Source organism: Neoarius graeffei, chromosome 28 (assembly GCF_027579695.1).
Source record: "Neoarius graeffei isolate fNeoGra1 chromosome 28, fNeoGra1.pri, whole genome shotgun sequence".
NCBI classification, from domain to species: Eukaryota; Metazoa; Chordata; class Actinopteri; order Siluriformes; family Ariidae; genus Neoarius; species Neoarius graeffei.
The window spans coordinates 48457471-48474757 of NC_083596.1; the positions used below are offsets into that span (position 1 = coordinate 48457471).

At 43.1% G+C, this 17287-nt stretch overlaps 1 protein-coding gene across 2 annotated transcripts in view; it reads left to right on the plus strand.

The window, feature by feature from the left end:
- The first annotated feature begins 4893 nt into the window (after positions 1-4893).
- sptbn2 (spectrin, beta, non-erythrocytic 2) overlaps positions 4894-17287 on the plus strand; it is a 72313-nt gene continuing 59919 nt past the window's right edge. For both annotated transcript variants that reach the window (XM_060912411.1, XM_060912412.1), the window contains exon 1: positions 4894-5644. In XM_060912411.1, the coding sequence (XP_060768394.1) occupies positions 5539-5644 (106 nt within the window). In that variant the 5' untranslated portion in view covers positions 4894-5538. The remainder of the gene's footprint in view (positions 5645-17287) is intronic.

Sequence of the window (17287 nt, forward strand, 5' to 3'; positions counted from 1 at the left end):
CTCATTCTAATCTTATTATGACTAATATCTAAGATGGCAAATAAAAAAATTTATCTAAAAATGCAATCTTTTTTTAAGTAGAACAGCACCATGCATCAAATTTAATTACAAATCTCCTTAAATAAAGTAAAAGTTCAGTCACAGTTTGGCTAATACTTGTAGCACCTGCAAGTATATTAAATGTGTATACACATGAACATGTAGAGTATAGTATATAGAATTGCAAAAATAAATACAAGTCCACACCTAGAAAATATTTTGGCATAGTAACCCCTAGGGCCTAGCCCAGAGAGATTTGCCCCCCTTCTCTCACCACAAATGGTCCTACTTTATCATAACTAAAAATCATTATGAAAATGAAGTTTAAATATGATAAGGCCCACCATTGGTTAACGTTATTGTAATGTTGATCTTAACTTTAAATCATGTCATGCCAATAAGCCTGTAAGGTTTACATAGTCTATAGATTCTATTCACTTACATTTTCGATTTGTAGCCCAACCATCAGGTGAACTTTGCTGTTGGGTATGTCTTCTTGAGCAAGGCGAAGGCTGGTCCTAAATTCAGCGATCATTGCCTCTTTTGCTCTATCGGTTGCGGTGGTTATCGCTTTGGCAAAACTGTCTTCTGTTCCCCGATGCTGGTGCGGCGAGTCGGTGGTCCTGTTGGGACTGGTGCTTCGAGAAATCGTCCTCCTTTGGCTTGAGAGCCGATTTTTCTCCCAAGGGTAAATACAACCCCGATTCCAAAAAAGTTGGGACAAGGCCATGTTTACCACTGTGAGACATCCCCTTTTCTCTTTACAACAGTCTGTAAACGTCTGGGGACTGAGGAGACAAGTTGCTCAAGTTTAGGGATTGGAATGTTAACCCATTCTTGTCTAATGTAGGATTCTAGTTGCTCAACTGTCTTAGGTCTTTTTTTTTTTTTTTTTTGTCGTATCTTTCGTTTTATGATGTGCCAAATGTTTTCTATGGGTGAAAGATCTGGACTGCAGGCTGGCCAGTTCAGTACCCGGACCCTTCTTCTATGCATCCATGATGCTGTAATTGATGCAGTATGTGGTTTGGCATTGTCATGTTGGAAAATGCAAGGTCTTCCCTGAAAGAGACGTCGTCTGGATGGGAGCATATGTTGCTCTAGAACCTGGATATACCTTTCAGTATTGATGGCGTCTTTCCAGATGTGTAAGCTGCCCATGCCACACGCACTAATGCAACCCCATATCATCAGAGATGCAGGCTTCTGAACGCTGATAACTTGGGTCGTCCTTCTCCTCTTTAGTCCGAATGACACGGCGTCCCTGATTTCCATAAAGAACTTCAAATTTTGATTGGTCTGACCACAGAACAGTTTTCCACTTTGCCACAGTCCATTTTAAATGAGCCTTGGCCCAGAGAAGACGTCTGCGCTTCTGGATCATGTTTAGATACGGCTTCTTCTTTGAACTATAGAGTTTTAGCTGGCAATGGCGGATGGCACGGTGAATTATGTTCACAGATAATGTTCTCTGGAAATATTCCTGAGCCCATTTTGTGATTTCCAATACAGAAGCATGCCTGTATGTGATGCAGTGCCGTCTAAGGGCCCGAAGATCACGGGCACCCAGTATGGTTTTCCGGCCTTGACCCTTACGCACAGAGATTCTTCCAGATTCTCTGAATCTTTTGATGATGATATGCACTGTAGATGATATGTTCAAACTCTTTGCAGTTTTACACTGTCGAACTCCTTTCTGATATTGCTCCACTATTTGTTGGCACAGAATTAGGGGGATTGGTGATCCTCTTCCCATCTTTACTTCTGAGAGCCGCTGCCACTCCAAGATGCTCTTTTTATACCCAGTCATGTTAATGACCTATTGCCAATTGACCTAATGAGTTGTAATTTGGTCCTCCAGCTGTTCCTTTTTTGTACCTTTAACTTTTCCAGCCTCTTATTGCCCCGTCCCAAATTTTTTTGAGATGTGCTGCTGTCATGAAATTTCAAATGAGCCAATATTTGGCATGAAATTTCAAAATGTCTCACTTTCGACATTTGATATGTTGTCTATGTTCTATTGTGAATACAATATCAGTTTTTGAGATTTGTAAATTATTGCATTCCATTTTTATTTACAATTTGTACTTTGTCCCAACTTTCTTGGAATCGGGGTTGTACATTGTTCTTTTACACAAATTGAACAAGTAAACACGTTTGCCTCTTTTTCTAACACCAGCCACGGGAACAGAGTGAACCACTCTCTCCACACTGAGCGATTTGTTTCTGAATATTTTCGTTGTTTTGCTGAAGGCTCTGCCATGCTGGTTTGTTTATCATCTGCCAAGTGCTTCGTACTTGTGACCAATGAAATCACGTTATTGTCTATAGAGCGAGTTTGATTGGCTCACTCGCGCTCATGCTTTAGTTATTCGCAAAATTGATTTCGAATAGGACTAATTTGAGTGGAAAAGTTGTTTGCCAAATTGGCAATCATGGCGTGAATTTGATGAGCCAAAATAGGTTAATTTTCGCCAATGGTGATTTGGCGAGTGGCTATCGCAAACCTAGTATACGCAACTCCACCGTTTTCGTTGTCATTAACGGTACCCTCTTTACCTTTAACCATTACCTAACCCTGCTCGGTTTTCAGTTTGTTATTAAACCCACCCTTCTGCCCCTCCCCTCGTCTTGTCGCCAGGGTGGTCACCATGAGCGCCATCTCGCCGACGGATTTCGACAGCGTGGAGATCCAGCAACAGTACAATGACATCAACAACCGCTGGGAGCTGGCGGCCGAGGCCGAGTGGGACAACGAGAACAGCTCTGCACGGCTATTCGAGCGCTCGCGCATCAAAGCTCTCGCAGGTAATGGAGAGTGCGTGAGAGAGAGAGAGAGGTCTGTCTATATGTGTTGCAATGTGTGTTTGTATCCAGTAGAGGGAAGAAATGGGTTGTGCAACAGTACAGGATGACTGACACACACGCATGCATGCATGTGGGCCCCCCCACCTTTAGATAATCTTGTAATCATGTTGATCTAAACACACTGGAAAAATGGGAATCGTTACACCATGCTCTTACATAACCAGACCAAAGCAGAAGACCGACAAGAATAGGGGTGGGTGTGTGTGTGTGTGTGTGTGTGTGTGTACGATTGAACCAGCAAGTGTGTGAAAGATATCCCATCTTGTCCTGGCAAGTGGGGACATGATGATATATGTGCATTTTTCAGCACACTGACTGTTACAGAATTTCCCTCCAGGGTTCTCTCTCTCTCTCACACACACACACACACACACACACACACACACACACACACACACACACACCAGTTCACACACTTGGTTTCTCTCTCTCTCTCCCCCCTCTCTTTCTCATGCTCTCTCATCCCCCTTTTTCTTTCTCTCACAGATCTTCCTGCTCTCCTTTTTCTCCTTCAAGTTCAGTTCTTTCAGTGCAGATAGAAGTTTCTGCAAATAAAACGTGACGATCTGCTCGAGTTGAGAATAACTGAGCATGACAATATGATGAGCGGCTCAGTGTCATGACACGTGTGTGTGTGTGGGGACCAGCCCAATATTTTCTTAGATGATAATTTGAATAAATACATGAGGTATTGGATATCCTCTTTATAATGTGCATCAAACTAAAATTCATTTTATTTGTTCATTTTTGCCTCACAAAATCTTAGTCACATGGTTCAGCTGCGACACTGTAAAGAGAAATTTATCGACATTTTCTATCATTTTCACTGTGTTCAATTCTCTCACACACACTGACATTGATGCAATATAGCTTATTTCAGAAATACAGACATAATTGTAATAGTTTGGTTACAGTGCCAATGGGGGGACAAAACCTTTCTTTCTCCCTCCCCACAAACACGGTCTATAACACATGCACATAAGTAGGTTACTGAAAACAAAATTTTCAGAGTCAGGTGCCCAAAACAGGAAGCAGCTGCTTTCGCCCTCTCGCAGCTCAACTTATGAAGTCGGGTTTGTTACAATTTTATGCTGCGCATGACCGAAACTTGTAACTGGGACCTCCGAGTAGAAAAAAAACAATGAAAACACTACTTCAATTTGGAATTCCGAATTGGGAGCTCTGGATGGTCGGGAGGTCCGGTCAGCAAGCGACGTGGACTCAACACGATCAGCAGTGAACGCCAGCATTCAGACGTTCACCTGTGAAATCCGTCAGAACATCGATGATCTTCCGAACTCCCACTTCCGAGGTAAGTGGAATGCTGATGGGAGCCGGCGGGCCGGTCCGAATCCCACAGGAACGGCTTTGAACTTGAGTGTTAGGTTTTCAGGGTCACTGGTTTAAGATATATTAATTCTTGTATATTTTAGAAGATTGAACCAACGAGTGTGTGTGTGTGTGTGGGAGTTGTGAGTCCAGTGTGATTGTTTGATTTCTCACACCCCTGCAAAGTCAAATACGGACACACACAGAGCTCAGTATCTTTATCTCTCTTCCATTGAGATGGTTGATTGTCTTTGGGTGCTATTTCTTCTACTGATGGGTAACACACACACACACACAGGAAGAGAGTTTCATCTCTTGTCTTTCTCAAGTACTTCCTGTCTTAACGACTTGTTTCTGTTCCACACACCAGACATGGAGGGGGGGGGAAACCTCTTTCCAGATCGCTCGCGCGCGCACACACACACACACACACACACACACACACACACACACACACTCGCTCTGTTTCTCTTGGATCTCCATCTCTCCATGCCAGTCCAGTGGACTAATCTGGCTCCTGTTCCCCTCCTACACCTTTCGAGATGGTTTAACCCACACATCCACACCCTCCCCTCTCTCTCTCTCTCTCTCTCTCTCTCTCTCTCTTTTACTCCACCCACCCCCCCACACACACACACCTTATGCAAATTCAAGGCTGAGAGAGAGGGAGTTCTCAGAAAGAAGGCAAGAGCAGAAGGCTTTGTTTACTTATGCAGCCCACTGTGGTGAGCTCAAACAAGGTGTGTGTGTTCCTGTAAAACATACACCGAGGCACACTCGTTTTGGAGGGAAGGCAGAAGCTTTGCGTTCTGAAGAGGAGAGAACAGAGTGGCCAGGTCCGTACAGGAGGAAAGAGGTGGAATCAGAGGAACAGTCTGTTCGTTCTTTGTCTTTTTTTGTCCTCCGGGTTTTACGGTGAAGAAAGGAAATTGGAGAAGAGTAGAGTGTTTTCAGAGACGGCATGGCACGGCGTTTCGCGCTCCGATGAAACGCATGCTTCCTGTGGACGTGTTGCTTGAGCGAACCTGCGCACAGCCTGCTGTAAAACTGGACTTGTGCACCTGGATAGACGTGCTCTGAATTTCCTCACCTGTTTTGGCTTCGGGGCTGTTTTTTTTTGGGGGGGGAACGTAGAAAGTTTGTTTAAAAAAAAAAAAACTTTTCAACTAGCAGAGTCCTAGCATGCCCTGAACCTTCGGCGTCTGGTTTGGTTATTCATAACAGGAGCAAGCTAGTGTTTGAGTGACTGTAAGGGTAAAAGGAAGGGGGAGAAAATATCTGAATATATATATAGAGAGAGAGATGGAGTGCGGGCGGATGGAGAGGGAGCCGTGTCTCTCTCCCGCTGCCTTCGTCAACCAGGTGCAGTATTCCAACATCCTGGAGGGCCGTTTCAAACAGCTGCAAGGTAAGGCGTTTGGAGGCATTTTCACATTCTACCACCTCAAACAAATGACTTTTTTTCTGGCTGCTTGTAATCTCTTCACCAAAGTTTCACACGAAAGTTCACAAAACTAGCAAGTTCAGAGAAGAAATTGTGGTGATCAAAGTCAAGGAAACTGGCCCACTGGCTAAAAATCAGCACTCGTGGACAGATCTGGCAGGAATCTGATTCAGAGACGCTAAGAAAAATGAAAGTCTAAGAAACTGGGATTCATTATGGAGTCTAGCATAATCTAGCTGTTAAAGAAACTAGCACTTCCAACAAATCAGTACTCGTGAGATTCTCAGAAAAGAAACTATCACTCGGGTAAGTTTAATGAGCTAATGATCTTTGGTCAAAGTCTACATAGCTTGTCCTTATCAACCAAATTCCAAGAATCTTGCTCTTGTTTCAATATCGTTTGACTTGCACTTAAAAAAAAAAAATCAAGAAACTTGTAAGAGAAGCTAGTCATCAACTTGGCTAGCACTCAAATATACCACCTTCACTATCAATTAACTCGGACGAACCCTTGGGACTCAACAAATTCTCAGAAACTTGCACTCGTCAAAGGTTTTGCTCGTCAACCAGTCTCGCCCAAATCACATATATCTACTAAACGCTTTTAATCCTGAATGCTTTAGGCTTTTGGTGTTAAGTTCGACCTGTGCAGCACCACACGCTGCACACACCCACCTCGCTAATCCAGTTCAAGCATGTCATTTTATATACACCGTTGTACACCATTGTACGGTACAGGGAAGAGTTCAGACTCTTACGATGATACAACACATGATCAGTGTGTAGTGTGGTGTATGTTGGCTCATTTTGAGGCGTTAAGATTGAGAAAGTGAAGCTGACCTACACAAGGTCACGCCTCGTGAAACGCTGTGTGTGTGTGTATGTTTTGAATGTGGCCTTGTTACAGATATTTTAGATTTTACCGCAGGCCCTGTTGTCCCAGATCTCACCAGCATAAAAAAAAAAAAAACACCCAAAGCAGAAAGACGCCATGTGTGTGGGTGTGGACATGTTAGATCTTACCGGGGGACCAAATTTCCCCACAATAGTAGGAAGATGTGAAGTTTTGACCTTGTGAGGACCTGCAAGGAAAACTGCTTTTTTTTTTTTTTTTTTTTAAACTAAAAAACTACACCTTTATTTCATTAAAAAAAAAACCTAAAAGAGCTGAAGTGTTTTCCTTTTTGGTTACTGAGGTTAGCATAACAATCAGGTTTAGGTGTAGTATACTGTATGATGGTAAAGTGTGTGTGTGTGTGTGTGTGTGTGTGTGTTTGAAGTACAGGTAGATAAAAACTGCATTTTATTTGAATGCGTTCGACAACACGCACGCAGGACCTGCAGGGTGGTTTGTGGTCAAAAGAGCTGACTAACATGGTTTGTCACTCACACCCTAAATGTTTTGCATGCTTTCCTGTTTAAATGATATTTGTGTGCGCGTGCACTCGTGTGTACACTGTGTTTACTGCTATACCTCACAGCAAACAGAGAATGTTATCAGAACATTTAGACACCAGTTCAACAGGTTTTAACGTGGCTAGGTTGTGAAAATGTAAGAAATGCTACAAGTTTGCCCCCCACCGCCACCAAGATTGCCCGAATTCTCGTGTTAATATTGCGACAGCTAGAAAATTAGAGCCCCATCAGATTTCATCAAATTGTGACGGTGAGCACAAAGGACTCGGAAGGTCCCCACAATTCCAGCAATACCAGCTGAGATATTTACACAGTCCCACACAGGCAGGGTTGAATTACAAAACCTGTGAGGTCTTACATTCACTCCAACAATGTGGTAACAAAATCTCCCAAAACACAACCCTGCTTTCAAGCAGGAGACAGTCTGTGAAACGAAACCTTATTAAAAACACGGATACAGTAAAATAAAGGTGATGCTGTGGGGACTTTCTGAAAGAGGAGGGGGGGGGAAGCCCTTTGTAAGATGGCAGGTCCTCATAAGTGTAGCAAGATTCCAGATACACAGTTATCAGTTTCATGTACAGTATATGAAATGGAAGGCGGAAAAGTAATCTCAGTCCTGTTGAAAGATGTATCGATTTGAGGAACGTATCAGCAGTGACGCATTCCATGTTTAAACGCTGTGTGATAGAGGGCATGGAAAGTGTGGTTATCTTGCTTGTGTGCTAAGGGTTGAAGAGAGATTCGCATAGTACTTTTTTTTTTTTTTTCATCGTTCCATCTGCTGTGTCTGCAGGGAAAGCGTGGCAATGACCTACACACACAGACTCGTGTTTGTCTTTGTGAGGACCTTCCACTGACACGGTGATTACTGTGGCGAATTAATTCCATGCCTACTACGCAACCTTTTAGCCTATTTTAGTTTTTCAAATAAAAGCTGTAAAACCACTGACTTTTTTTTATTTTTTTTTATGAGGATGGGGTGGTGGTGGTTTTTGAGAACATTTGACACTATTCTACCATTGTGAGGACCTTTTTGGTCCTCGCAAACACGGTGTGTGTGTGTGTGTGTGTGTGTGTGTGTACACACTATTTGTGCTAGACAGATATTACCAAATCTCCCCAGAGTGTACTGTCCAGTCACTCGTTGTTCCAGCAGTTCCAGTTTTCTTGTCCATTTACCTCGTCATTCCAGTCCTTGGCTGTTTTATATATTTTCAATTACTGATTCATAGCTTTGTACTTTTGAAGATGATGACATATTTAAATGTCCCATTAGCGGCACTCCAGCGTCAGTGCATGTATTCGATGACGCCCAAACTCCAACGTTGGAACTTGTCTGAATTTCCGCTACGACAACAATTTTGCACAGTTGAACTTGTAAATTTAGACTCCATCCACAGTGGTGTCATGCTTTGCATCTCTGAAAAATTAGTTTCTTCGTGGCTGATAAATAGTTCAGTAAATTGAGAAGAAACTGAGGGGAAAACGAAATAAGCTTCCGTTTCGATAGAAAATTCGCAAAAGATCTGATTTTTCTGAAATGAATTCTTGACCGAAAGTGGGAGATTTGGGTGGAGAAACTGCTCGAAGTTTGACATGAGAAGGTTGTGTGTAGCCGAAACAACAACGTTTTCCTTATTTGGACCATTTTCATCATTTCAAACAAGCAAAAAATCAGATTGCATTTATTTGAAGTAAACTGCACCTGTGCTTTAAATGTAGTGGCTAACAGTACCGTTCCACATACCTTGGAAATGGAAAACGAAACCACTTTATTTTCATCTACGGAGGGTTTGAGCTATGCGTTCATCTTTTGTAAACAACCATGTCAAAATGGTGAACTGTACAGTCAATGTTGTAGGTTTAACATGTGAATGTTTGTATGTTGATGGTGCTAAAGCTAATACTTAGACAGCATATACAGTGTAACGCCTTTTAAAGGTAAGCTGCTGCTTTTGCTTACTTTTTTTTTTTGCAGCCATGTCCATTTGTTGTCACCTTTTTAAATTTGGAGTTGATCACAAGTAGGAATTCCAAGTTGAGGGGGTGTTTTTCTTTGTTCAAGTCAGAGGACTGAATTAAGAGTTTTTGGAGTTGAATTCAACATAACAGATGCAAATTTCCCCTTTAATTCTTATGTCTTAATTTTTACAGCAAGACCTCAAGCTTCTGTCTTCACACCTGTCGTTTCAGATCTCACAAAACTAATTTCGAAGATGAGGATTGAATGAAGTGTTAAAGCACTGTTAGCCTCAAGCACACCTGAGGCTTAACTAGTGAATTTCCATCATTCAGCTCTTTGGGAATTTACGTTTATAACCAGTACATTTATCACAAATTTCTTATCACACCTTTGTTTGCAATCTTACTGGGTCACTCAGAGGTTCATGTTAACATGTGATAATGGCAGTAATGGTTTTTAAGGTTGCATCATAAAACTAGTCGAAAATTTCTCACATACTTTCAGTCTGCCTCAGACTTGCCTTTAACGGATACACACCGATTAACTTGGCTATGGACCCTTTTCACGTGACGTCACGACAAACGCGGCCGCCATTTTGGACATGTACTACCAGTAGTTTACCACAGCCAGCATTGAGGAACGGCAGCAAAGAAAGTGTTTATTTTCAGCAAGACTTCCATCATGCTACTATATTGTTGTGCACCTGGATGTAGTAACCATCAACACACAAGGCAAGGGTTATCATTTTATCGGATCCCGACGGAGAAGATGGATAGCGGCCATAAACAGATTGGCAGCCCTCGGCATACCAGCGCTTGTGTAGTGACCACTTTGTTGGAGGTAAGACGAATAAAATTAGCCAGAAAAGGCATTACATTGCTGTTAACATTCTGTGGCGGCGAGTGTGTAACCAAGTGGGTTAAAATAACCCATTGTAACCTCTTTGTTCTTCTGTAGTAGCTATTAGCTAACGACATTAGCTAGCGTTGTGTTCCTTTGCTGTTGGTAGACTGTAGGACAGATCAGAGGCAGTGTCCTACAAACAGCGCTTAATTTGAGGGGGAGCAAGCCGGAGCGCGCTCCGGAACCTCGGGCGTTGGCTCCGGCAGCTATTTACACTGGATCCGGTGATCCGACACCTCTCTTGACTATGTAACAAAAAAAAAAAAAGATTGTCTTTAGGCTTGCCATCCTTCCACTTGCGAGTGGTGAGTGATCTGCGCTGGGATCACACACACAGCGGCTCAGTCCCGAATCGTGGCTCGTGAACTTCACTCGCGCGCTGTGTGAGCTGCACAGGGCCGGAGTGCGCACCCTCCAGAGGGCACTCGCTGTTCAGGGTGGAGTGATTTGGAGCGCAGGATGCCTGCGGAGCCGAGCGTATCCGTGTATTGGTGTTGCTGTGTGCACGCGAATCGTGTATTGGTGTTGCTGTGTGCACACTAATCGTTTTAAAAACGTTAATCTGATGATCCGCTGATACGGTCTAATGTAAACATGGGCTAAGTGTTCAAAACAAGAGGAACATGTATTTGTCTCTTAAATCCAGGCCGTTCCCTGTAATCTGTAACACTGGGTTGGAGAAAGTAATGGCAAATAGTGAGTGCACAAACCATAGAAGGTAAACTGTACACAGCGCCAGGGCAGTGTGATGGTATGTCTACTTTTAGATTGTGTTAGCTTATCAATGAACACACTCGTCACTCGACGAGTTTCACGTCTTTACGACGGATACTTAAATGTGTGTTAGGTATTATTGTTGCAGTCTAAGCAGTCATTGTAGCAGCTAGATGAGCGAGAACCGAAAGGGTCTGTGCCATAAACCGTTATTTCTGTACGGCGTTGCTAATGTGGTGTTACTGTTGTTATTTCTCCCTCTGCTCGCCCTGTAAATGCCCTACGTCACTGGATAGCGAAGGTGTTTTCTGCATCTCGCTCCTTTTTCTTGTATGTTCTCCGTTTGTCGCCTTCAAACCAATTCGAGCCGAAGTCTGCTACATGTCCAAAATGGTGGTCGCGTTTACGAAGGTCACGTGACTGAAAAGGGTCTATATCATGAAGTAACTGCAATGTACTGTATATATGTACATACCTGGGTAATTTCAGTCAGGTCGTTCTTTGGCTTACTCTTTGGGAAACCAGGTGACTCCTCCTCTTCTCAGATCCTGTGTTTGTGTTATCATAAATAGGCAGCTGGTGTGTTGGCACACAAAAAAAAAAAAATCAGGTCATCATTCTGCCTTTCTTTATCTTTCCCTTGTACTAATGTGGGGCTTCTTGCCTCAAGTTTGTACTTAGAAACTCTAGAGATTCTTGCAGAAATGTGCTGCTTAAAAACACTGACTTGGCAAGTCGAGGTTTTGTGCTGGGGACAAATTTTTGGAACGTTGTTGCATAAGCGTGTCAGAAGTGTCTGAATAATCTAAGTTAGCAAAAAAAAGCCAACTTAGTGAGTCTGAATCTGAATTGCTGTACGATTTTAAGGTGGTTGTTGTACTGGTCTTTTCAGCATGATGTGCCACGCCTACTTTATTAAGACGGACAGGTTTACTAACCACACCCCTTTTTCAGAGAAACATACAACGTCTAATTTCTCTGAACAGTGTATTAGTAGTAAAGATTGTTTGTTCCTTTTTTAAAAACATGGCTGAAGTACACAGGCCTGGACCTGATGTTGCAACGGCAGACCTGAATCTTACTAATATGATAATTATAGCTTGTTCCATGGAAGTAGTTTTAACAACATAAACCAACAGATCCTGAACAGCTGTGGATCCATAAAACCTGGAGCGATCCTGGCCGTGGGTGTTCGGATAACCAGTGCAGTAAATTCTTGGTGTCACTTGCTTGACAAAAATGCACGGAAATGCCACATCCAGGCGGCTCAGCAAAGACGTTTCTCGTTTCCGCTCTGACCAAGCAAATGTTTAGAAGTAATAAATAAATAAAGGGAGCTAATTATATGTAGCTTGTTTCATGTTGACGTTTTTATTTTCTGCAGCTTTATATTGTCTTACTTCATAAGCATTCAAGTTGTCGTGTAAACATCTGTGCATTACAAGCCTCCTTATGTGAGTTTATAAATGAAAGCTAATAATAATGTTATAGAATCACAACATTAGTATTGATTCAGTCGCCATTTTCTTCCAACTTTTCTCCAATGCTGAAGATGCATCAATGTTGGGCTGGTTTGCCAATTTAATTTGGAATGAGATTTTCCAGCCCTCCCCCCCCCCCCCCCCCGTGGCATTTCTATCAAAATAACTCCGCTATCAGTCTGTTTACACAATTGAGTTCAGAAGCATTGAATATTTGCTCATTCTGCAGTCCACATTCTGTAAACTGGAACTGATAAAAAGGGGGTGTGTCTAGATCCAAAAGGTCGTCCACCTCTATGTTAACCACCCTTTGAATTGAAAACTGAATCCCTCCGTGTTTTCCTGAACTTTTCACAGAATGCCGTGGAACAACAATCTCCAGAACTTCTGAGTCTTAAACCGGAGAAGGAATGTCCTTTCAGATTAGGTTTTGCTAGAACATTGTTACTGGTATGAACAGTAATGATATCCAGAGTATGTATAAACTGACTTATCTGTTCATTAAGATAAAGGTAATGTTGTAAAAGTTGAGTACAAGGACTACACGACGTACAGTAATAATATTCTAGAGTTATCTTTTGGCATTTCAGTGGTATCGATGTACCATTTTCAATAAAAGAGTCTTGACAGAGTAGGGCTGGTTGGTAGCTTCCAGTGCCAGTTTTACAGATGAGCTAATAGGGAACAGTTTGTACCCTGCTTTCATTGTCCAAAGCATTTTCAAGGACAAAAGTGTGTGTACCTACAGCAGCTGATGAGCCAAGAGCACCGGTAACAGATCTGTTCCTGTGAAAGGTTTTTTTTTTTAACTACAGTGAAGCTCTTTTACTGAACAGGATGAACAAAGTTTAATTTATCTGCATATGATGATCAGTTATATTTATGTAGCGCCTTTCTCATACCCAAGGTCGCTTTACAATTATAGAGGAGGGGGAAAAAAGTCTACCAAAAGAAGGTCAGGATGTAATTCCAATGGTGTAGCTACCACAGTCTCACCAAAAGGCACATGAAAATAAGTCCCATACTGTCGTGACGCCGCTGGGCAATGTTGCTCGGAGCACAGTGCCATAGATCCACAAAGCGAGCACAGGAGCACCACCACGCAGGGTGCTGGTACGTCCCAAACCGCCTGCACAGCCGCTGTGACGCCACCAAGCAACATCACGCCCAACACAAAAGCACTGCCCCACAGAGTGCTGGACAACCGCTATGTTAAAAGAGCAACAAGCTCCCTGCAGTCCATAGCGAGGAGCACAGGCATCACCCATGGCGCACCAAGACCTGGAGGGAACCGACGCCCAAAACTGGTTCCGGAGCTACGCCACAACCGGCAAACAAACCTCAAACTACACAAACACACAGAAAAACAAAAGGGGGGGAGCTCCGGTGAGAAGCGTCAGCCAGAATGCATACAGCGTACTCTTAACTGGAAACAGGAACAGGAAAATATAAAATATTAACCTCCTGGTTTCAGACTTTCCTGTTTAGTTCATGAGTAACTCAACATCAAATGAAGTTATATGTATAAATTATAAACCTGTTCAATTTTCTTTTGATCATTTTATATCAGTGCTATGATTGTTTGTCCTGCAATATTTGGACCTACAGTATGATTTTTGGTTGAAGCCAAAAGGACCTTTTATTCTTGTATCTCAAGTTACCAATACCACGAACCTTCTAGTGAGTGAAAAGTCTACGTTTCTGAATGGAGTCTTTGGAGTCTAAGAATCCTGCTGAGCTCACACCCTGCTAGAGTGGAGGTTGTATTCTGGAGATGGTACTGCAGTGAAAAACAGTACAAGTCTAGTAATCGAGTAGTTTATTTCCCCATTTTCTCCTGAATTTGGTCTTGCCAAATCCTGCCAACTCTAACTCGGATCACGCCAACCAGGGAGGATGAAGGTGAACAAGTGCTTCCTCTGCATCAAAAGGCAGTGTAACCATTCAAAGGAAAGTGCCGTCAACCTTTTTCTGCATACATTAAGCTTCTAGATGCCTGCCATTGTCGCTTGTGCCTAGTGTTACTCTGATGCCTCTTTTCCACCAAATCAGTTCCAGGGCTGGTTCAGGGCCAGTGCTTAGTTTGGAACCGGGTTTTCTGTTTCCACTGACAAAGAACTGGCTCTGGGGCCAGAAAAACCAGTTCCAGGCTAGCACCAACTCTTTGCTGGGCCAGAGGAAAGAACCGCTTATGTCAGCGGGGCGGGGGGGGGCGGAGTTGTTAAGACCAATAACAAGACCGTGGAAGATCGCCATTTTTAAGCGACGAGAAGCAGCAGCTGTACAAACGCGAAGTCATTCATCATCATTATTATTATTATTATTATTATTATTGTTGTTGTTGCTGCTGCTTCCATGTTGTTTTTGCTTTGATATTCGTGCCAAGGTTTATGCAAATGTAGCGAGGTAACTGACGTATACAGTGACATAATGACGTGGCTTCCCTTAGCACCGCGAGCTATGGAAAAGCAAACTGGTTCTCAGCTGGCTCACAAGTTGAACGAGTTGTGAACCAGCACCAGCACCGGCCCCGAACCAGCCCTGGGACTGATTTGGTGGAAAAGGGGTATGAGAGAGATTCTATGCCAATCGGTGCTTACGTCTTATCCAGAGAGCATGGCCAACTTTGCTCACTTGAACTGCAACCACGGATAGCTGTGGCATTGTTGGAATTCAAATTCGCAGTCTTCTGACGAGCTAGCGTGGATGTTTTTTCTTTTGTGCCGCTTAAATTGTTCATTTATTTTATTTTATTCACTGCTAATTAACGCACATGTTGAACTTCAGTCTTGATTTTTGAAACCAACCAGAAGAAATTTAATTCCATCACCTGGGTGCCAGTATGGAGTAAAGTCTCCATGATGTATGCTGCCCTTTTTCTTTTGATGGATGGTTGTCGAGGTTAAACGTGACCGATGAAACCCGAGAACCTTCTCAAATGATGATGATGATGGGTTTGTGATGGGGTTTAATCACACCCTTATGGGAGAGCCAGCGCAATGGGCCATAGCTAGTTATTCATGATTTTGACCTTGTCCCGGACCTGCAGCAGGCATTCGGGAACATTGGTGGTCCTGGTGGTTGTAGATACGATCTTGGGAGTATTTTGTTCTTTTGCTTTATATAGCAGTACACATGGACACTTGTACATTTTAACTCTCTCTGTGTGAATGCAACACTGTATGTGTGCATGTTTTTAAACCTGTATCCCTGACGGAACATCGGAACACCACGCCTCATAGCTGAAACTTTGGCCAATGGTTTACTGACTTTATAGCACAGATATGATCTGCTAGATGATGGTATACTAATTTGTCTTAATCTGTATTAGTGCACATAACTAGCTCACTGTATATTATTACATTTATGCTAGCTTTCACTTTTTAGACTAGTTAGATTTCCAGGCAATGAAACGGTAAACCTGTGCAGTACACCGGAGCTTTGACTTGCTCAGAGGGTTAGTTAATGAATTTGATTTGTCAATGCCTCAAGTTTACTCCTAATTATTGTTTCTTTTGTGCTGGAGTGTGTGGTGACTTGGCTTGAGATGTTAACTACAATCAATTTCTGTTGCATCGTAACTGGTGGAGACCTAAACAAAAACACCACTTGTGGTTGAACTGTGGAGTCATGGTTGTGTGCACAATGCAAGAAGAAAGTAAGTTTGGCTGTGATGTAATTTCCTCTTTTGGAACATTGCACAATTTTTGTGTCAAAGGGTCAAACCCAGTTTCTTCTGAAATAAGCTAACTTATTCAGTGAAGAACACCAGCTCTTTATAGCAGACGCTCTTATCCAGAGCGATGTACAACACACCCGGAGCAGTCAGGGGTTAGGTGCCTTGCTCAAGAGCACTTTAGCCATTCCTGCTGGTACGGAGATTTGAATTCGTGACCTTTGGGTCCCAAAGCTGCTGCTTTAACCCATGGGTTGAATAGGGAGATTAAGTTTGCAGTTTTACTGCATGAAATGCTTTTTGTTTACAGGTTATTTTATCAGTAATTAATGATGCTACGCTTGTTGTGAGTGCAGTAGGATTGGTGCCATGTACGGTCTTCATACAATCATACAAGGATGCAGCCATGGCCTGAAGGTCAGGGAAGCAGCCTTGGGCCAAAGGGTTGCCGATTTGATTCCTGGGACCGTGAGGGGAGTTGAGTGAAATGAACAGCACTTTCCCCTCCCTCTGTATGATGTCTGAAGTGCCTTTGAGCAAGGCACCTGACCCCAGACTGCTCCCCGGGTGCTGTAGCAGAGCTGCCCACTGCTGACTTGTGTGTGCATGTGTGTTCACTGCTTCAGATGGGTTAAATGCAGAGGAGCAATTTTGCTGTGCTTGTCTGACCAAATAAAGGCTGCTTCTTCAATCAAGTCATAAATTGCTGTGAAACAGTCCAAAGAAGCCTCCCAAATTTAGAGAACTTGAGTGGTGTAGTGGTTAGCACGGTCACTTCACAGCAAGAAGGTTCCAGGTTTGAACCTCGCAGCCGATGGGGGCCTTTCTGTGTGGAGTTTGCACGTTCTCCCCGTGACCATGTGGGTTTCCTCTGGGTGCTCTGGTTTTCCCCCACAGTCCAAAGACATTCAGATTAGGTCAAATACCCAGCCACTGGGGTTGCACAAGCCAGTGTATGCTTAGTGCCGGTCCCAAGCCCGGATAAATTGGGGAGGGTTGTGTCAGGAAGGGCATCCGGTGTAAAACCTACACCAAATCAAATATGCGGAACAGATCCGCTGTGGCGACCCTGAACGAATGGGAGCAGCCGGAAGAAGGAGGAGGAGAGCGTTTTCTCTGGGAGTAATATGTCAGAGCAGATATGCTGAGCTAAACATTAACTTGATTTAAATTAAAGGTATTTTGCATTGCAAAAGTGTCTCTGTAGCACACCGTGGTCTTTGAACCTGAAATTGCGACTGTATTATTAAATGGTTAATGAATAACTCATCAATCCACCACTTGTCACTGATGATCTCTAAAAACAAATGCTGTGAAAAATGACAAAGTAATGTCTCGGTAGCATTCTGGAAAGCTGAATCCCATGTGTGTGGGTTAACATGTAGCTTCGGAGCTCAAAGTTTCAAGCCAAGTCTGGCCCAGGCTTTAGTTAAGGGGGTTGTTCTTCCGCT